This window comes from Perna viridis, chromosome 2 (assembly GCF_037379345.1).
Source record: "Perna viridis isolate PV_CMFRI_1.1 ecotype Kerala chromosome 2, ASM3737934v1, whole genome shotgun sequence".
NCBI lineage: Eukaryota > Metazoa > Mollusca > Bivalvia > Mytilida > Mytilidae > Perna > Perna viridis.
The window spans coordinates 1,136,152-1,158,136 of record NC_142446.1 but is presented as its reverse complement, the minus strand read 5'-3'; the positions used below and the strand labels follow the sequence as shown (position 1 = coordinate 1,158,136).

At 36.9% G+C, this 21,985-nt stretch overlaps 1 protein-coding gene and 1 long non-coding RNA gene across 2 annotated transcripts in view; one reads left to right on the top strand and one right to left on the bottom strand.

Moving 5' to 3' along the window:
- LOC148623243 (uncharacterized) overlaps positions 1-6,054 on the top strand; it is a 32,044-nt gene extending 25,990 nt beyond the window's left edge. Inside the window, exon 2 of the long non-coding RNA XR_015919399.1 lies at positions 2,897-6,054. This is a non-coding gene — a long non-coding RNA (uncharacterized LOC148623243). The remainder of the gene's footprint in view (positions 1-2,896) is intronic.
- Positions 6,055-8,454: 2,400 nt separating this feature from the next.
- The window catches only part of LOC148623242 (dehydrogenase/reductase SDR family member 7-like), a 28,694-nt gene continuing 15,163 nt past the window's right edge, over positions 8,455-21,985 (bottom strand). The window contains exons 6-9 of the mRNA XM_088564936.1: positions 21,117-21,163; positions 19,590-19,709; positions 14,311-14,477; positions 8,455-8,609 (exon numbers count right to left, since the gene is read on the bottom strand). Of these exons, the coding sequence (XP_088421062.1) occupies positions 8,543-8,609; positions 14,311-14,477; positions 19,590-19,709; positions 21,117-21,163 (401 nt within the window). The 3' untranslated portion in view covers positions 8,455-8,542. The remainder of the gene's footprint in view (positions 8,610-14,310; positions 14,478-19,589; positions 19,710-21,116; positions 21,164-21,985) is intronic.

Below are 21,985 nucleotides of genomic sequence, written 5' to 3'. Positions count from 1 at the left end.
AGAGCTTGCCGAAACTACACAGACTTTTTGTATCTCGCTAGAATTCTAACAAATAGGCTTCTGGAACAGGTTATGTTGCTACAAGATTGAAGTTATCACTACAGAAGTTTTATGGTCGTCATTGTGAACTCGTGGATCGTTACGGTGTATCCATCTGCGCCATGAATACTAATTTGTTCAACGTGTCATAGTTTTCCTTTCCTCTTTCGTCTACCACGGACTTAACTTTTTTATGAGCAACTCGGCGGGTGTTTCTAGAAAAGCAGAGGACGCTTACCCTACCAGTGCACCTGGTCCATGCTCCCAGTTTTTAGTGGAGTCCGAGTTGCTCATTTACTTTTGTTACTTTGTATGTATGATTTTAGTTACTTTATGTTCTTTGTTATGTATGTCTGTTTTCCATGTCTGGTCTTTGTCACTGGATTACATTTTTTGATTACTGCTATAAACTTGGTTCCTTTGATTACTCTTTCAGTATTGTATTTGATGTATATCGATAAACACTAGCAAATGGAACATATTGATTTCCAAAGGAACAATATCTGAATCAAATTAATGTCATTCATTCGACTATAATTATTGTGCAAATCAAAGAAAATAACATGTATGTCAGGCGTGTGATATTAGTGTTATTGACTTATGTGTAATCTGCAGAATATTTGTCATATTTAGATTCGTGTTATTTATTCTTGTCTAGTACTCGTGTCATTTATTCGAATGTAATATTTTATCCACATAATTCCGTGTCATTTATTCACGTCTAATGATGCAAAAAAAAAATGCTTTGCAAAAAAACTAGAAGTATAGGGAGCAGATCTAACAATATATAAAAGCGCTTAGACGTCCCCAGTTTTAATCCGTGTCAATGAGTAATCACGTATTGAGGGAACCAAGATTCTAGCAGACAATAAAAGAAAACATTTCAAGGATAAAGATTAATGCCACAGAGAAAATAGACACGTACAACGAAGGACGTGAATTTATTAAAATAGCACGCACAAAGAAACAAAAGTAAATGAGCAATCCAAACTTTACTGAAAACTGGTAGCATGGACCAGGTGCACCGATAGGGTAAGCATCCTGTGCTTTTCTAGATACACTCGGCGACTTGCTAATAAATTGTCATTTCCAGGGTAGACGCAATAGAAAAGGAAAACTATGACATGGTGAACAAATTGGTTCTCGTGGTGCAGATGGATACACCATAACGATCCACGAATTCATGATGACGACCATAAAACTTTTAATCTTTTTGCAACATAACTTGTTCCAGAAGCCTTATTGTGACCTCTTTTTTTTGTATTTTCATATGAATGACTCTTAGGATTCCTATATTGTCTTTATTGGGGGAGCGGGCGTTTGAACAAGTGAACTTTGTTCACAGTTTATCTAGCTTATATTATAGATTAAAGTATTGTCTGGTATTTAAACTAAAGTATTGTCTGATATTATACATTGAAGTATTGTCTGATATTATACATTGAAGTATTGTCTGATATTTATAGATTAAAGTATTATCTGATTCAAGGTCCCGACAAATTACTTTAACTTAAATTTATCGTCACGAAGAAACGGGGTATAGACACAAGTTAGGATTAGGTAGTAGGATTCCTCACATGCATGCAGATGCAAAGTCTAAGTAGTAAAAACATTACCAATAGCACTATAGTAAAATTTTTCAAAATGTAATTGACCGGAAAATGTGATACATACCACCCCTATCAGTGTTAATCCCATAATTCTTACATAGAAAAATAAAAATAGTAGGTGCTCAACTGTTAGAACTTCGTTTACAACGAGTTGATAGACACGGACCTGAGGAGTCGATAGACATGGGCCTGATGAGTCGATAATCATGGGCATGAGGAGCCTATAGACATGGGCCTGATGAGTCGATAGACATGGGCCTGAGGAGTCGATAGACATGGGCCTGAGGAGTCTATAGACACGGAACTGAGGTGTACGATAATTTCCATGACAAAAAAAAAAGACAAAAAAAAAATAAACGAACAGAAAGTCATAGAACAAAAAGTCACGGGACAAAAAGTCAGGGGAAAAAGTCACAAAATTATAAAAAGTCATCATTTGTGACAGGTGGTACCTATTTATTCACAGAAGCCATGCTACAGAGATAGTTTTTAAGTAAAAAAAATGAAAGAAAAGGGAAACAGACTGGTCTCCAGTGCATTGTTATGATGTTTGTAAGAAGCCATAATTTCACCCACTTCGATAACTTTTGTCAATATTCTACTCAGGTTGAGTATTTAACAATAAATTCTTCATTTTTATCTTGTAAAATTTTCAATGTGTTGAAGTCATACAACGATTAGGTGACACATTCCTTGGTCACACAAAATTAATACAGTTAGCAGTTTTTCATTTTTATTCTATAAATGGAAAAAATATCATAACATCCAAAAAAACAAAAAACAAAAGCTGAATGTTTTTTACAGGTTTATCCCCATGCAAATGTAATTCGTAAGTCAGAAAAAAATATTGATATTTTTAATGAAAAATTTAATTATAACACATTTTTTTGTGGATAATTGCTCAAAATATTACTTTTGACTTTTTTTGTCCTAATTCTCTCTAAAATCTATACTGTGACGTTTTGTCCTACATTCGTCGGGTAAAGCCCATGGCGTGATAAGAGTAATATCCAATACATTAAAAATTAGATCTAGCTTAATGACCCCATCATAAGAAAATGATATTTGGGGAAATGACCGCCCACACAAAAATGAGGTTTGATAATAATTTTGATGAATCAACTACGAGGTATGAGGCTTATATTAAAATCTGAGGGTATTACCAATGTCATAGAAATGACATTTTGAGATTATGTCGACTACACATGACGTGGGAGTATTGACCATTTTATACTTATTAATTTCAGTGAACACTGATTTAGCCTTCCAAGCGATCGAAAGTCAAGATATGTCAATTGACAGCCAGGATTCGATAGAGATTGCACCGGAATCTTCACATGAAATTGATCATCATATAAAACTGTTTAATTTGTTCCAAAAAGCATTAGAGAGGATCAAACGAGCACAAAAAAAGCAACCGACTTTCATAAAACACTATAAAAAAATAGATGAAGATATTTATGGTGTTACTGCAACAAGAAACGTATCATTGCAGAGATTCAACACGGAACCTAACACAACACTGAGCAAGTGGTTTGGAGTAACAGATTATCTCCCAAAGGAAAACAGTTTCGTTGCATTGGTAACGGACCAACAGTGTGATAATGTTGCATCGTGTTTATATCCATATGTTTCTTACTTCGCAATACTGATTATGTTTTTTCTTGTGATGTATTTAATCATAGTATTTGGGAGATGTGTGTGTGATGAATCCTACTGATAATTCGTAAAGTGGGCCGACTGCTAACACCGACCGTAAGCTCAACAACTCTACAATGGATAGGCACATTATATATAATTACTTCTAATATTGGGAACCTCTGACACCTATACAACTGAGTACGTTCACCACATTAAGAGTGGGTAGGCTAAACGCCTTTAATAATGTGAAGGCTTAACGACTTTGAGGCTGGGTATAAGCACAACACTTTTTAGACAGGATGACCTGTCGGTCTCGACACATCAAGACAGGATGACATATCGGACTCAACATGTCTAGACAGGATGACTCACCGGACTCGCCTCATCAAGACAAGATGACCCGTCGGGTTCGACACATCAAGACAGGACTACTTGTCGGCCTTGAGACAACAAAACAGGATGACTTATCGGACTTCACAAGTCAAGACAGGATAACCAATCGGACACGACGCCTCAAGACAGGATTACCTGTCGGCCTCAAAACATCAAGACAGGATGACGTGTCGGGCACAATACATCACGACAAGATTACCTGAAAGCCTCGACAAATCAAGACAGGATGACTTATCCGACTCGGCACAAAACGTCCGGAAGACCTCTCGGACTCGACACAACAAGACAGGATGACCCACCGGATTCGGCACATCAAAACAAGACGACCTACCGGACTCGACAAATCAAGACAGGATAATCTGTCAGACTCGATAAATCAAGACAGTATAACCTATCGGGCTCGACACATCAAGACAGGATGACGTGTCGGACTTGACACATCAAGACAAAACGAACTTTCGGACTCGACACAAGAAGACAGGATGACCTATCGGGCTAGACACTAACAGGATGACATATCATGCACGACACACCAAACCTATACAACCATTCAAAATAATGTATGGTGCATATTTAACTGGACTTTTTATGAGCAACTCGGCGGGTGTTTCTAGAAAAGCAGAGGACGCTTACCCTACCGGTGCACCTGGTCCATGCTTCCAGTGTTTAGTGGAGTCCGAGTTGCTCATTTACTTTTGTTACTTTGTATATATTATTTTGGTTATATTATGTTCTTTGTTGTGTGTATGTCAGTTCTCCATGTCTGGTCTTTGTCCCTGGATTACATTCTTTTGATTTCCGCTAGAATCTTGGTTCCCTTGATTACTCTTAGAATTAATGGTGTATATCAATCCTAATATGATTTAGGCTTTGTCTATGGCCAATGACATTTGAGGGATGGAGTTATTAAACAACATTTGTCTATAGCGAGAATGCCCTGTTGTTTTGTTATATTGCAGATGTCTCGACCAACAGGAGTGCGCGAGACTTCCTATAGCACACACAGTGCGTCTGCGTTAAAACTTGATACAGTAATACACTCTAACTGCATACGTCACTTCCGACAGAAAGGTTTTCGTCATTTGACTATATCAATGACTATATAGATTTAAAAAAAAATGCTTGCCGTCTTTGTAACTTCCTATTTTAACGTTTGAGGTATCAATGAAAATTCAGTAAAGATTTGGCATTTTGTTTTCTGGATGTTGAACATTATTTTCGTAATGTCTGCTTTATGTATACGATTATTTTTATTAAATTATTAAATGTAAAGTTAAAGCTGCATTAGCTGCCAAATTTGTTCAGTTCTTGATTCTACTGAAGTTGGCTGATTCGATGAAATAAGTTTGTAGTAATGCAATTGAAGCAATAAATGTTGATAATATAAACATAAAATTATGAAAACCACGTTCAAAGAAGATCGATAGGTCAGATCTAATTATTTTTCGCTATTACTTCCGAAAATTGCCGAAAGGACATTCACCTGATTGAAAATACTTTAACCTTGGTAAAAAAAAAATAACAATAACGGATACACAGGTAATCACATGCCTTGTTTTCATTTCATTTCAATTTTTTCAAATAAATAATGACCATATTTGAGTCGCATTATATCACAATACGTAAATTCCAAAAAAGATCCATGCGTTGTATTCGAACTTTGTTCTTTTACGGCTTGAGTTCGTCGGTCTTCCTTGCCGTTGAATAACCACTTTCGCTTTGCAATCAGATTTGTTATTAAAGAAGTGACCCTTACAAAACATCCGCGGATTAAGGTCACCAGAAGTCACATGCATACGAACTTATCCAGGTCGATTTTTCGTCTTGCAAGACAATAAATATATAGACGCCTATTTCATGTATGAAATGCATTTTATTTGTGGATATCAAATGAAATTGTACAAGGCAAGTACAATTTAGCAGGCGCGTAGCTGCCGTTAGGCAAAAAAGCTTTTGCCTGCGCTTAATTTTGCCAATTTTTTTTTAGATAAAATACATCAAGGAGAGGCAGTAGAAATAATTCAAATTTCATAAGAAACAAAAATTTACTAAAATGACAGCTAATGCAGCTTTAACAGTTTGAGCTATATTATATTGAATTCATATCGTTGCACTATCTCAATTACAACTGTTTTCATGACCGAACCACCTTGTAGTATTAAAATATGCATGCATAAATATAGTCCAGTCATATCTGTTTGTGGATGATAAAGACTGATCTGAAATGCAGTTTATTTTTTTTTATCTGGATAGGATCATTTGTCATGAGTATTTAATGTTGCAATAATAACTCAGTATTTCATCAGTTGTCTTCATTTATATACCACATGTATGTACATGTAATTGTTCAAATAAAATCTTGCTTTGCGTTTTCGAAGCCACAGTTGGTTAACGCCTGTTTCTATATTTTTCTTATGTTTACAAACAAACGCCCACGTATTTTAATGCGTTGTGATCATTGGTCTACATTAACATGACAATTTGTCGAAAAATGATTAACAATATATAAAAAAAAACATTTGCTGCAGTGCCGTGTTTGAAAAAAAAAATGCGTGCTGCGCACGAATAAAGTAATCTATATCAAAATTCATAAAACCAATCCAACGTCCTTGAAGTTAAATGATCGATCCCGTACAGGGGGAACCCCAAGGCCACTCTCTTTACTGGGCGTAGAGGATGGCCTGTTTTCACTGATTTTGCCTTATAACAGCAGAAATTTAGAGACGAAGTTGCACGTGGAAACAGACACATGCTTACAGTCTTGTATATATATATATGTTTATAATTTTCATGATAACATTAAAAACGAATTACCTACGGACATAGGTTTACCTATACCTTTGCTTGATAGAAGGTAGTATCAATTAGAAGCTTTAATGTCGTGTTGATCTTTAATGTGTAATGCCTGACCTTCGACATGAAGTTCAGTTTTTGTCCTTGACCTTAAAGCTTATTCATGGCACATCGTGCTTTGGTAGTGAACAATCATGCCGTAAATGACGTGTATTTGGACCTAATGGATCATATCATACAAATTTTTGGGATCTCATTTCAAGGACATGTATGAAGTCTGGACCTAAAATTTAGTATAGGAGCTATATTTTCTTAAGCTTGGCATTATAGTTGCACATTCGACAGTTTATTCTGGACATACCTATGGTGTTTTTTTATAGTCATACCAAATATCATTTAATAAATTGTAATAAAAAGATATTTTATAGTTATTATTGATAATGTAACGACTGTAAACATAAAAAAGGCGATCAAGACTTATATTTTCCGCGGAGAAAATTGTCAGGACGAAACGTTAAGCCTTTCTAAATCAACAAGTCGGGAGGAATTCCGAAGTATCGGAAGATCCCGAAAAGCAAATACCTGGTGCTCTCTTTTTACGTTATCTTCTCTAATCCGATGAAACGTTATCCAATGAAAAATTACCTGACCAAAAGTGTTATCCAATGAAAAATTAGGATCATTGATTTTTATCCAATTGTTGTACACTACTGCCGACTTCCGTTTTCCGTGTCAGGTCAGAAGCAATCAATTTTAATTCCCGTCTTCCTAGGAAGCATCTATTTAGAAAGATGCTTGAATAAGATGGTTATTCCGCAAATAAATGAAATTAGTGTCTCGACATTTTAAGAAATGAAAAGCATTAGCTTGTTCTTGATATGCTATGCGTGAGTGCAGTAATTTCTTTTTATATGAATGAACAGTATTCTCGTAGTTGCGGTTTTGCTACTATGTGTATTTTGCATCATCCCTTAAAGTTTATTTTGAAGCAACTATTGTGCTTTTAAAATGTGAGAATTAATGATTTTATAAATTAATATTATTTTGAAGTTTAAATTTAAGGTTTCAATTTTACAAAAATACATGGGCGATTTTTTAATGTTTACGGCATATTGAGATGGTGCCTCTAAACAGGCCTGCTGGTTTGGAGGTTATAATATCGAATGCAATTCAATTTCATTCCTTATAAATTTGAAGTTGTCGCGCTAGAACTCTAAAATAGGCTTCTGGAACAGGGTTATGTTGCTACAAGATTGAAGTCATCACTACAGAAGTTTTATGGTCGTTATCATGAACTCGTGGATCGTTATGGTGTATCCATCAGCACCATGAAAACTGATTTATTCAACGGGTCATAGTTTTCCTTCCCTCGTTTGTCTACCCCGGACTTGGCTTTTTATGAGCAAATCGGCGGGTGTTTCTAGAAAAGCAGAGGACGCTTACCCTACCGGCGCACCTGGTCCATGTTACTTTTGTTACTTTATATGTATGCTTTTAGTTACTTTATGTTCTTTGTTGTGTATGTCTGTTTTCCATGTCTGGTCTTTGTCCCTGGATTACATTCTTTTGATTACCGCTATGGCCTTGGTTCTTGATTACTCCCTCAAATATGCCAAGTGAATGACCTCAGCTATCTTGTGAGCCATTCATATTTTGACAGGGCAGTTGGATAACCGAAAGTGCAATTAGGCCCAAAATGTGATCCGTCCTAATCAGCAACCTTCCGTCAGGACTATTTCGTGTCATACGACGATAAGAAAAAATGACGTAAGAAATGACATTGTCATTTACAAAATGTCAATTACGATAGGTTACTGTGTCAAGTATAAATGACTGGAGGGTTTACATATATAGGACGTAGCTCCGTCTCTACTACGTGTATTTTGCATAACAGACTAATCAATACCTCATTTTTTTTCAGGCTGGATAAGTAACTTAAAGATATTCAAGCTTACATTAAGAAATTTATGAAAAAAAATACGTATATAAACTTTATTTGACATTATATATAAATGATTGTACACAGAATCCGCTACATCAACAAACATACGAGATACGAAATGCTTTTAGTGTAAATCTGCTATTCCTGCTCTAACTTTAGCTACACGTTTGGAACCGATGTGTTTTCCCAATCTGAAATAAAGGTCTAATGTTTTACTCAATAAACACCACAAATCGTTATTCATTTTCAAATAATTACATTTACTGTGTATATCATCTCACTGGAAATCATTTTTATAAATGATGTTTCAAGAGTATATAGATGAAACACTGACAAATTTATTGACCGCTGCTTACAATAAAAAACAAAAATTTGCCGATACAGATGAATTAAAATAGGAGAAATATGCCGAAAGAACTTCATAATTTATATCTCATCGGCGTGTAAAATAATCGACTGGTCGCACATTTTGGGCATTCATGAAGCATTAGAAATGTGCGATGATTGATCTTGTGAGACAAATCTAGTTTTATACTCCGATGAAACATTCAATTTTAAGTTCAATGGGTAGGTACAGATGTGCGGCCCATATCAGTCTACTTTTTATGATAGGTAATATATGAAAAAGATAGTTATTTTAGTTGCAGTATATGTGACAAATAGGCTATATATTTACACATGGTAATTGATTTGACATCAATTAAATCACCCTTAAAATTATTAAAGGAAATAAAGATTAACACTTGACTGATAAGCAGGAAGAGATCCAATTAGCTCTGACATGATAATGATGTCTTTATATGGAACGCCTAAACTGTCTGATGAGATACACGTTTGTTTACGTGTTGTCAATTTTATATTACTTGCTGTGGTTTTATAATTACATGTGGTCATTTTGTATTTACGTTATGTAGGAACATCTTTACATTATGTCGTTTTGTTTTTACGTTCTGCCATTTCGTCTTTACGTTCTGTCATTTCGTCTTTACGTTCTGTAATTTTGTCTTTACGACATGTGGATTTATCTTTACGTTATGTGGATTTATCTTTACGTGCAGTGGTTTTCTTATAACGTGAGGTCTTTTCATCTTTACGTTACGTCGATCTCTAAATACTTAATGTGCATTTTCTTTTCTTTACGTCGTCTGAATATAGCTGAAATATTGCTGCTCGGACGTTAAACCCCAACAAACAAAACAAACTTTTCTTTACGTGATGTGGACAAAATTTTCATGATGACGTGTGACCCCAGAACTTTTCGATCCGGTGTAAACTTCAAATCAGTTCGTAAAAGGCAAAATAGACGTCACAACGCCGATTAGAAAAATGCTGAACGAAATATACTTGGGTAGTCTACCCAGTCATCCTAGAGTGTTTATTCTATAGTAAAAATAGCTTATTTGTTATTTACGTTCAATATTATCAAAATTGATACACCTGGGACTCTGTTGATGACTTGTGGCGATTTTCGTAGTCAGAATATATTTTTGAATTCCAAAAACATAGGAATTTCGACTCCCGCGAAAATTTGCATAAATTCGAATCTACAAGTTATTGCGTGACTAAATTTATTTTCTATATAAATAAACCACCAAAACTAATTTTCAAGAAAAAAATTTAAAAAAAAATTGTTTAAATATTACCCCTACCCCTAGAAAACTGGTCCCAGTATTAAACATAATTTTCATTCATTTCATTTTCATAGAATCGAATTTTCGCGGGAGTTGTGACGTCTATTTTGTCTTTTACGGACTGATTTGAAGTTTACACCAGATCGAAAAGTTCCGGGGTCACACGTCATCATGAAATTTTTGTCCACATCACGTAAAGAAGAAACCACATCACGTAAAGAAGAAATCACTGCACGTAAAGAAAAGAAAATGCACATAATGTATTTAGAGATCGACATAACGTAAAGATTCAAACGACCTCACGTTACAAGAAAACCACTGCACGTAAAGATAAATCCACATAACGTAAATATATGTTGACATAACGTAATCATAAAACGACAGAACGTAAAGACAAAATTACAGAACGTAAAGACGAAATGACAGAACGTAAAGACGAAATGGCAGAACATAAAGACAAAACGACATACTGTAAAGATGTTCCTACATAACGTAAATACAAAATGACATGTAATTATAAAACCACAGCAAGTAATATGAAATTGACAACACCGTAAACAAATGTGTATCTCATCAGACAGTTTAGGCGTTCCATATCTTTAGATACAATGTCATATGTTCTGATCAGCATCCTGTTGTGGTATGAAGATACTGATAAATGCCATGCATATAAATGAATGGGTTACATAAATGCATTACATATATATGAATGGGTGTAAGTTTTTCATTGTCAGAAAATATAAATGGGGTGGGTAAAAATTTATTTTCGGGGCTGCACACCCGTACCCTTTTACCTGTTAAGTTACCCCCTCCCCCCCCCCCTGCATCACTACTATAATATAATGAACTGTTTGCAAATAATTTGTACATATATACATCGCAATTGGTGGTCATCTGAGCTCAAACTGGTGGTCAGCTGAGGTCAAATAGGTGTGATATAGAACTGGTGGTCAGCTGAGGTCAAATGTGTGCGATATAGAACTGGTGGTCAGCTGAGGTCAAATGTGTGCGATATAGAACTGGTGGTCAGCCGAGGTCTAATGGGTGGTATAGAAGTGGTGCTCTACTGAGATAAAATTGTGGTTTATAAGTTATGGTTAACTCGGATCAGAAGTGTTTATAATAAACTTGTGTTCTTCTAAGATCAATGTGGTATATAATTTATAGTTTTCTGATTTAAAAATGTGGTATTTCTTTGTAACTGGAGGTACTGTGAATTCATTTACAGTATACAGAGATCAAATGTGTGGTATTTACCCCCTTATGCCAAAAGGTTTAGTTGACTGTATCAAAAAATTACTGGTTATCACTTGAGCGGCCCTTTTATGCCAATCAGCGACCCCTTTTCGGCCAGTCGGCAGCCCCTTTTAGTTCAATCAACACCCCTTTTAAGCCAATTAGTGACTCCTTTTAGGCTAATCAACGCCCCTTTTAGGCCAATCAGCGACCCCTTTCAGACCAGTCAGCGCCCATTTTCAGAGTTTCTGGAACCGCCACTGACTGTTGATAAACCAATACTTTTGAACCGAGTCATAAGTCTAAGATTGTTTTTGTTTCTCTAAAAGTACAAAAATTACAAGTCATATTAATAAAGAAAATTCCGATATGTAGTATACGTGTATCTATGAGAAACCTCTCATCAGTAGCATTAGAACACCCCCCCCCAAACAATTGTATAAGAGAAGTACTCAAAACTAAAACCATCAGAGTTGGTGTTTCTTGGTTTTAATTTGTAGAAGATTTATTCGTTGAGTGACCGTGCCATGCTGCGCATAAATTTTACGGTCGTATAAAAACTGTTGTTTGATCTGTATGTATGTCCTATTTAAGTAACCGCCGCCATGCTTATCTGCGGATAAAAATCCCCCGCTCAATTCTGTGTCCTAAGGAATATGCGCAAAGAGTTTGGCAGAAATCTGTGATATAGTTTCAGAGATTTTTTTAGGAAATAGCAATCTAAAAGCGTCAAAATGGACAATTTTATATCTCCTATATACATGTACACGTTTCAACAAAATTTAAAGAAAATTTCGCTATGAACATATTCCATTTTGCTAAACACTTTTGCCCATGTCAGAGCTATGCATTTCATTTGTTTACGGAACGTAAATGAGATCATTAAATGAGGAGACGATAGGAAGGTTAGTGTTAGAGAAGATGATTTAATCTTCAAGTGGAAGAGGAGCAAGTGTAAGATGAGATGATTTCAATTACCTGCTTATGTAAGGTAAGTGTAAGATGAGATGATTTCAATTCCTGTTTATGTAAGGTAAATGTAAGATGAGATGATTTCAATTACCTGTTTATGTAAGCTAAGTGTAAGAGGAGTTGATTTATTACCTGTTTATGTAAGGTAAGTGTAATAGGAGATGATTTCAATTACCTGTTTATGTAAGGTAAGTGTAAGAGGAGATGGTTACATCATCAATTTATTGAAGGTAAGCATTGCAGGAGATGGTATTATCTTCTGTTAATGGAAGGTAAGCGTTATAGAGGAGATGGATTATTCATCAATTCATTGAAGGTAAGCATTAGTGGAGATGGTATTATCTTCTGTTAATGGAAGGTAAGCATTATAGAGGAGATGGTTTAATCATCAATTTATGGAAGGTAAGCATTAGAGGGGATGGTTTAACCATCTGTTTATGGAAGGTAAGAGATGGGATGGTTTAATCATCTGTTCATGCAAGGTAAGCGTTAGAGAGGATGGTTTAATCATATGTTTATGGAAGGTAAGAGAGACGGTTTAATCATCTGTTTATGGAATATAAGCGTAAGAGAGGGGATGGTTTTATCATCTGTTTATGGAAGGTGAGCGTTAGAGAAGATGGTTAAATCAACTGTTTATAGAAGGTGAGCGTAAGCGGGGATGGTTACATCAACTGTTTATGGAAGGTGAGCATAAGCGGGGATGGTTTAATCATCTGTTTATGGAAAGTAAGAGAGAGTATGGTTTAATCATTTGTTTATGGAAGGTGATCGTTAGAGGAGAAGATTTAATCATTTGTTTATGTAAGGTGAGCGTTAGAAAAGGGGGGGGGTGGTGGTTTAATCATCTGTTTATGGAAGGTAAGCGTAAGAGAGAGGACGGTTCAATCATCTGTTTATTGAAGGTGAGCGTTAGAGGAGATGGTTAAAGCAACTGTTCATGGAAGGTGAGCGTAAGAAAGGAGATGGTTAAAACAACTGTTTATTGAAAGTGAGCGTTAGAGAGGGATTAATCATCTGTTTATTGAAGGAAAGCGTTAGAGGAGAAGATGTTATCATCTGTTTTTGGAAGATTAATGTAAGATGATCTACTTTAATTTTCTGTTTATGGTTGGTAAGTTCTAAAGGAGATGAATTAATCATCTGTTAATAGATGGTAAGTGTTAGAAACGATTTCATCTTCTGTTTATGGAAAGTTAATGTAAAAGAATCTATTTTGATCTTCTGTTTATGGAAGGTAAGCATTAGAGGGGATGATATTGTCTTCTGTTTGTAGAAGGTAAGCTAAGACGAGATGGTATTACCTTCTGTTCATGGAAGGTAAGAGTTAGAAGAGATGGTTTTATCATCTGTTCATGAAAGGTGAATGTTGGAGATGATTTAATCATCTGCTTATTGGGCGTTAGTGTAAGAAAAGATTATTATCTTCTGTTAATAGAAGGTTAGTATAAGAGAAGATTAATCTAATAGGTAAGAGTTAGAAACAGTAATCAAGGGAACCAAGGTTATAGCGGTAATCAAAAGAATGTAATCCAGGGACAAAGACCAGACATGGAAAACAGATACACACAACAAAGAACATAAAAAAATTAACTAAAATAATACATACAAAGTAACAAAAGTAAATGAGCAACTCGGACTCCATTAAAAACTGGGACCATGGACCAGGTGAACCGGTAGGGTAAGCGTCTTCTGCTTTTCTAGAAACACCCGCCGATTTGCTCATAAAAAGTCAAGTCCGGGTAGACAAACGAGGAAAGGCAAACTATGACCCGTTGAATAAATCAGTTTTCATGATGCTGATGGATACACCATAACGATCCACGAGTTCATGATAACGACCATAAAACTTCTGTAGTGATGACTTCAATCTTGTAGCAACATAACCCTGTTCCTGAAGCCTATTTGTTAGAGTTCTAGCGCGATATAAAAAGTCTGCGTAGATTCGGCAAGCTCTTAGAAGAGATGATTTAATCAGCTGCTTATGGAAATTTAGTGTTAGAGGTGTTTATATGGAAGGTAAGCGTTAGAGAATGAGATGAATTATTCTTACCGTCTGGCTATGGTAGGAAAATATTGGTATAGATAAAGATAAAACAGTTCCGGCTTGGGGGATAGCCACACTTCATCAAGACGATTAGCAATTGCCACAGCCATCAAATGGGCACATCTTTCCGCTGACATTCGTTTTTCATCAGATTTCGTCTCAATTCCTAGTGTCTGAAAAAAATACTGGTACATTTATATCATTAAATACTGGTACATCTATATCATCAAATACTGGTACATCAATATCATTAAATAGTCAACATCAATGATCAGTGTGTGGTCAAACAATGAGTAACTTGAGTTTTCGTTACAATGAGTAACTTGAGTCTTCGTTACAATGATTTACTTGAGTCTTCGTTACAATGAGTAACTTAAGTGCTAGTTACAATGAATAACTTGAGTCCTCGTTCCACTGATTAATTGAGTCCTCGTTCCAATGATTAACGTAAGTACACATTATACTAACTTGAGTCTTGGTTGCAATGATTAATTTGAATCTTGCTTACAATGATTAACTAAAGGTTAAAAAAAAGGTCCAAAATAATTATGCATTTCAAAAACGTAAAAAATACATATTACACGAGAAAAAGTGACATAATGAAAAAGTAATAAAATAATTTATACGCCATTAAAATGCATTAACTGTGATTTATCTTTGATATGTAAGATTTAAAAGGCAGCTTCTCACATTTTTTCTTGTACGAACTCAAAAGAACTTTCATTTAGTATTTTGTTTCAGTGAAAAAATAAAACATGTACTATCCATAGTCCGGACATAAAGTATAACTAGCGATGTGACCAAGATGTTACAGGTATATGATGTCCGATGCTATAGACATCTGTTGTAATGTCCGACGTTACAGGTATCAGTTGTGATGTCCGACGTTACAGATTTCAGTTATGATGTCCGATGCTACAGGTATCAGTTGTGATGTCCGACATTACAGGTATCAGATGCGATGTCCGACGTTACAGGTATCAGATGTGATGTCCAATGTTACAGATATCAGTTGTGATGTCCGACGTTACAGGTATCAGATGCGATGTCCGACGTTACAGGTATCAGATGTGATGCCCAATGTTACAGACATCAGTTGTGATGTCCGACGTTACAGGTATCAGATGCGATGTCCGATGTTACAGGCATCAGTTGTGATGTCTGAAGTTACAGGCGTCTGTTGTGATGTCCGGTGATACAGGTATCAGTTGTGATGTCCGATGTTACAGGTATCAGTTGTGATCTTCAATGCTTATAATTGTGCGAATTTATTTACTGACCTGTTTATCCATTAACTTTGTTATGTCAAAGTTTAGCAAATACACCATTATTTATAGCACATTCCTGGGTATTGGTAAACATTTTAACAAGTCCCCGAATGTTGACTTGGGATACAACTAAAGGTTATCCAAAAGTTTCAACCAGTCCCTGTTGTTTGGGAAATCAACCACTCCTTGGGATATTGACACTCCCTAATTGGCGTCGTGGGCTTTCAATGATTCCCTGAGGTCTCGGGATATCAACCATTCCATAAGGGTTGTCTTTTGCTTTCAATCATTCTCCGGTGATGTCTTGAGATTTAAACCATTCCTTGAGAGTTGGCCTGGAACACAACTAAGGGATGTCTTGGGATTTCAACCGTTCCATGAGGGTTGTCTTGATACCAGCTACTAGAATCCCCATTTCATTATACCCCCTCCAACAACAAACAAGTTCAGACGTGTATATAGAAATCACTGTCTGCTTGTGCAGTTTCCTGTCCGGGTCGTAACTTCTTCGTTCTTAGTCATAGGCATATAATATCAGGCATATGGGTGTATCCTCATGAGAAAATGTGTCGCGTTCCAATCGTTCACAGAGGTTAGTTTGGGATATCAACATTCCACGAGGTTGTCTTAGGATTTCAGTCATTACCTGGTGATTTTTTGGAAGTCAACTATTCGCTGGGAGTTGTCTGGGATATCGATCATTTCCTGAGATTTATATTGAGATTTTTAACAGCCCTTTGTCTTTCAATTTTAATCATTCTCTTGATTTCAACCAATCTCTAAGGATTATCTTGTGAGCTGTCTTAGATTGGAACCATCCCAAATATAGTAAGTCTTGAAGACATCAACCGTTCACTGAGAGGTTAGTCTGAGGGTATCAAACGTTCACTTAGAGGTTAGTCTGAGGGTATCAACTGTTCACTGAAAAGGTTATTCCAAGGGTACTGAGGGTATCAACCGTTCTGTGAGAGATTAGTTTGAGGGTACTGAGGGTATCAACCGTTCACTGAGAGGTTAGTCTGCGGCTATCAACCGTTCACTGAAAGGTTAGTCTGAGGGGTACTAAGGATATCAACCGTTCACTGAGAGGTTAGTCTGAGGGTACTGAAGGTATCAACCGTTCAATGAGAGGTCTGAGGGCACTGAAGGTATTTCAATCGTTCACTGAGAGCTTAGTTTGAGGGTACTGAAGATATCAACAGTTCACTGAGAGGTTAGTCTGAGGGTATCAACCGTTCACTGAGAGGTTAGTCTGCGGGTATCAATCGTTCACTGAAAGGTTAGTCTGAGGGTATTGAAGGTATCAACTGTTCAATGAGAGGTCTGAGGGCACTGAAGGTTTTTCAATCGTTCACTGAGAGCTTAGTTTGAGGGTACTGAAGATATCAACAGTTCACTGACAGTTTAGTCTGAGGGTACTGAGTGTATCAAATGTTCCCTGAAAGGTTAGTCTGAAGGTACTGAAGATATCAACTGTTCACTGAAAGGTTATACTGAGGGTACTAAGGGTATCAACCGTTCACTGAGAGGTAAGTCTGTGGGTACTAAGGGTATCAACCGTTCAATAAGATTTTGTCTGAGGGCACTGAAGGTCTATCAATCGTTCATTGAGAGCTTAGTTTGAGGGTACTGAAGATATCAACAGTTCACTGGCAGGTTAGTATGAGGGTACTGAGGGTATCAACCGTTCACTGAGAGGTTAGTCTGAGGGTACTGAAGATATCAACTGTTCCCTGAAAGGTTAATATGAGGGTACTAAGGCAATCAACCGTTCACTGAGAGGTTAGTCTGTGGGTACTGAGGGTATCAACTGTTCCCTGAAAGGTTAGTCTGAGGTTACTGAAGATATCAACCATTCACTGAACGGTTAGTTTGAGAGTACTGAAGATATCAAGTGTTCCTTGAAAAATTAGCCTCAGTGTACTAAGGGTATCAACCGTTCGCTGAGAGGGTAGTCTGAGGGTATTGAAGATACTAATTGTTCCCTGAAAGGTTATTTGAGGGTACTACGGGTATCCACTATTCACTGAGAGGTAAGTCTGAGGGTACTGAAGATATCAATCGTTCACTGAAAGGTTAGTCTGATGTTACTAAGGATATCAACTGTTCACTGAGAGGTTAGTCTGAGGGCACTGAGGGTATCAACCGTTCACTAAGAGGGTAGTCTGAGGGTACTGAGGGTATCAAACGTTCACTTAGAGGTTAGTCTGAGGATACTGAGGGTATCAAACGTTCACTTAGAGATTAGTTTCAGGGTACTGAAGATATCAACTGTTCCCTGAAAGGTTAGTTAGGATACTGAGGGAATCAAATGTTCAATAAGACTTCAGTATGAAAGCACTGAGGGTATCAACCATTCACTTAGAGGTTAGTATAAGGGTATCAATCGTTCACTGAACGGTTAGACTAACGGTACTGAAGGTATCAAACATTCAATGAGATGTTAAACCAAGAGTATCAACATCACACTGAAAGGTTAGTCTAATGGTACTGAGGGAATCAACCGTTCTCTAAAGACCGTCTATGGGTACTGAAGATAATAACCGTATACTGAAAGGTTAGTCTGAAGGTAATAAGGGTATCAACCGTTCACGGAGGGGTTAGTCTGAGGGTGCTGAAGACATCAACCTTTCCTGAAAGGTTAGTCAAAGGCTACTGAGGGTATCAACCGTTCTGTGAGAGATTAGTTTGAGGGTACTGAGAGTATCAACCGTTCAATAAGATTTTGTCTGAGGGCACTGAAGGTATATCAATCGTTCACTGAGAGCTTAGTTTGAGGGTACTGAAGATATCAACAGTTCACTGGCAGGTTAGTATGAGGGTACTGAGGGTATCAACCGTTCACTGAGAGGTTAGTCTGAGGGTACTGAGGGTATCAACCGTTCAATGAGCGGTTAGTTTGAGGGTACTGAAGATATCAACTGTTCCCTGAAAGGTTAGTCTGAGGGTACTAAGGATATCAACTGTTGACTGAGAGGTTAGTCTGAGAATACTGAGGGTATCAACTGTTCCCTGAAAGGTTAGTCTGAGGGTACTGAAGATATCAACCGTTCACTGTACGGTTAGTCTGAGGGTACTGAATATATCAACTGTTCACTGAGGGGTTAGTCTGAGGGTATTGAAGATATCAACTGTTCCCTGAAAGGTTAGTCTGATGGTACCAAAGACATCAACCGTTCACGGAGAGGTTAGTCTGATGGTGCCGAAGACATCAACCGTTCACGGAGAGGTCAGTCTAAGGGTACTGAGGGTATCAACCGTTCAATGAGAGGTTAGTCTGAGGGCACTGAAGTTATCAATCGTTCACTGAGAGCTTTGTTTGAGGGTACTGAAGATATCAACTGTTCCCTGAAAGGTTAATCTGGGGGTACTAATGGTATCAACCGTTCACTGAGAGGGTAGTTTGAAGGTATTGAAGATAATAATTGTTCCCTGAAAGGTTAGTCTGAAAGTACTGAGGGTATCCACAATTCACTGAGAAATTAGTCTGAGGGTACTGAAAATATCAATCGTCCATTGAAAGGTTAGTCTGATGTTACTAAGGATATCAACTGTTCAATGAGAGGTTAGTCTGAGGGCACTGAGAGTATCAAACGTTCACTTAAAGGTTAGTCTGAGGGTATCAAACGTTCACTTAGAGGTTAGTCTGAGGGTACTGAAGATATCAACCGTTCAATGAGCGGTTAGCTTGAGGGTACTGAAGATATCAACTGTTCCCTGAAAGTTTAGTCTGAAGATATCAACTATTTTCTGAGAAGTTAATCTGAGAGAATCAACGGTTCTTTTAAGTGCTTAGTCCCAGTTTCAACCTTTCCCTTGGAGTAAACATTTTACCATAAAATCACATATCAGGATGCTTCTAGTGGTTTATTTCTATACTTTTCAGAGTGATCTACCAGACTTCCATTACAATGCAAAGAAATACCAAATGTCAATATCTTATAATAACTTACTATGTTTGTTATGGTTTTAATGTTGATTATTTTGTGGATTAGAGTGAGAAATTTATATTACTACCTTCTCTCTGCGTTCTGTAAAGGCATGCACCAATGCCTCTGAAAAGACGGGACCTGGACACACCATTGTTACGCCAATATTGTGATGAAATCCCTCTATCCGGAGAACTTCATACCAACCCTAAATTAAACATATCTCAGTCAATTCGAACTCTTTTAAATTATATTTCATTCATTAAACCTATGCTAACATTTTGAAAATGTTGATATCAACCTGTTACCTGGTAACTAGTATAACATCTATCGATATCGCATGTTGGCATTCCTTGAAGGAGACATCCAAAATAAACAAAACAAACAAACAAACAGACAGAAAAAAAACCCAAAAAAATCAAAACGTAGGAAACATCAAACGGGTAACCTCATTCAGTCTCGGTAAGAATCAGACAGTGAGTAACCTAAGCCAGTCTCAGTAACAATCAGGCAGTGGGTAACCTTATCCAGTCTCGGTAAGAATCAGGCTGTGGGTAACCTTATCCAGTCTCAGTAAAAAGCAGATCGTGGGTAACCTTATCCAGTCTCAGTAAGAATCAGACAGCAGGTAACCTTATCCAGTCTCCGTAAGAATCAGACAGTGGGTAACCTTATCCAGTCTCCGTAAGAATCAGATCGTGGCTAACCCTATCCAGTCCCCGTAAGAATCAGATCGTGCGTAACTTTATGCAGTCTCAGTAACAATCTGGCTGTGGGTAACCTTATCCAGTCTCAGTAAGAATCAGATCGTAGGTAACTTTATCCAGTGTCCGTAAGAATCAGATCATGGGTAACCTTATCCAGTCTCAGTAAGAATCAGGCTGTAAGTAACCTTATCCACTGTCGGTAAAAATCAAACTGTGGGTAACATTTTTCAGTTTCGATAAGAATCAGGCAGTGGGTAACCTAAGCAAGTCTCGATAAGAATCAAACAGTGGGTAACCTAAGCAAGTCTCGATAAGAATCAGGCAGTGGGTAACATTATCCAGTCTCAGTAAAAATCAGGCAGTGTGTAACCTCATCCAATCTCACTAAGAATCGGGCTGTGAGTAACCTTGTCAAGTTTCAGTAAGAATCGGGAAGTGGATAACCTATGTCAGTATCAGTAAGAATCAGGCTGTAGATAACATTTTTCAGTCTCGATAAGAATCAGGCAGTGGGTAACCTAAGCAAGTCTCGATAAGAATCAAACAGTGGGTAACCTAAGCAAGTCTCGATAAGAATCAGGCAGTGGGTAACATTATCCAGTCTAAATAAGAATCAGACAGTGGGTAACCGAAGTCAGTCTCAGTAAGAATCAGGTAGTGGATAACCTTATCCACTCTCGGTAAGAATCAGACAGTGGGTAACCTTATCCTCTCTCAGTAAGAGTGCTTATCTAGTCTCAGTAGGAATCAGACTGTGGGTTTTACACAATGCAAACAATATCACATTAATATTAACTACAAAGTGCTAATGCTAGGTATCTACCTTTATATTTCTTTCCAAATTTAATGTTCCACATAAAAATATTGTATTGTTGATTGCGGAAATGAATAAAGTTTTCTTTACTTACGTGTAAGGCATGTTTTGATGCACTATAGGAACCGAGACCAGGGGCACCTATTTTTGGTAAAAGAAAAGCAATATTTACGTAAAAACATAATTAAGATATCGTTTTAAAACTTAACGTATAGACATATAGACATAATGAAAAATTACACAGAAACAAGAGGTCCAAAGAAGCCCGTATTGCTCACATAAGTCCTATATCTATACATTAACCATTCTTGAAAGTCATGAAAATGAAACAACTATAGCTATAATGATTATACACAATTTACCTGCTTACCATTTCTATCTATCAGTGTGCGAAAATATTTAACAAAATGCTCCGTAGGACACAGTTTGATACGACCGCAGACAACAACCACGCTTGATAGATACAGATCTTACTTTGGATAAGGATTAAATATTTAAGTTTCTGAATAGAACGAATGACTTCAATAGTGTAGCAACATAACCCTGTTAAAAAAAACTTATAGTAAGAAGTCTAGCGCGGTACAAAAAGTACGTAGTTACGGCAAGGTCTTGCATAGTGTACGAGTCGTGATATGAAAACTCTATACGCAAGCGCTGAAGGGATGTTGCCACAGATGAAAGGAAAGTTGAAAACATGAATAAAAAGTCATATAGTTTGGCCAATAGTTTTCTTTTACCATCGATTTCTAAATGTGTGTCAAGATATGAGGATGACTTCACAGTGTATGTAATATCCTTTATCTCAAGTTCTTTGGGGGTAGATTTGATGTATAAAATCCCCGAAACTAGGATTGTTTACCGATAACACGTCATCTATACAGCGTAAATTGAGATCAAAGGATCTGGCTAAAGGATGTTCCTTCCTATGGATCGGATCAGCTATAAAGTCAGCCTCATATGAGT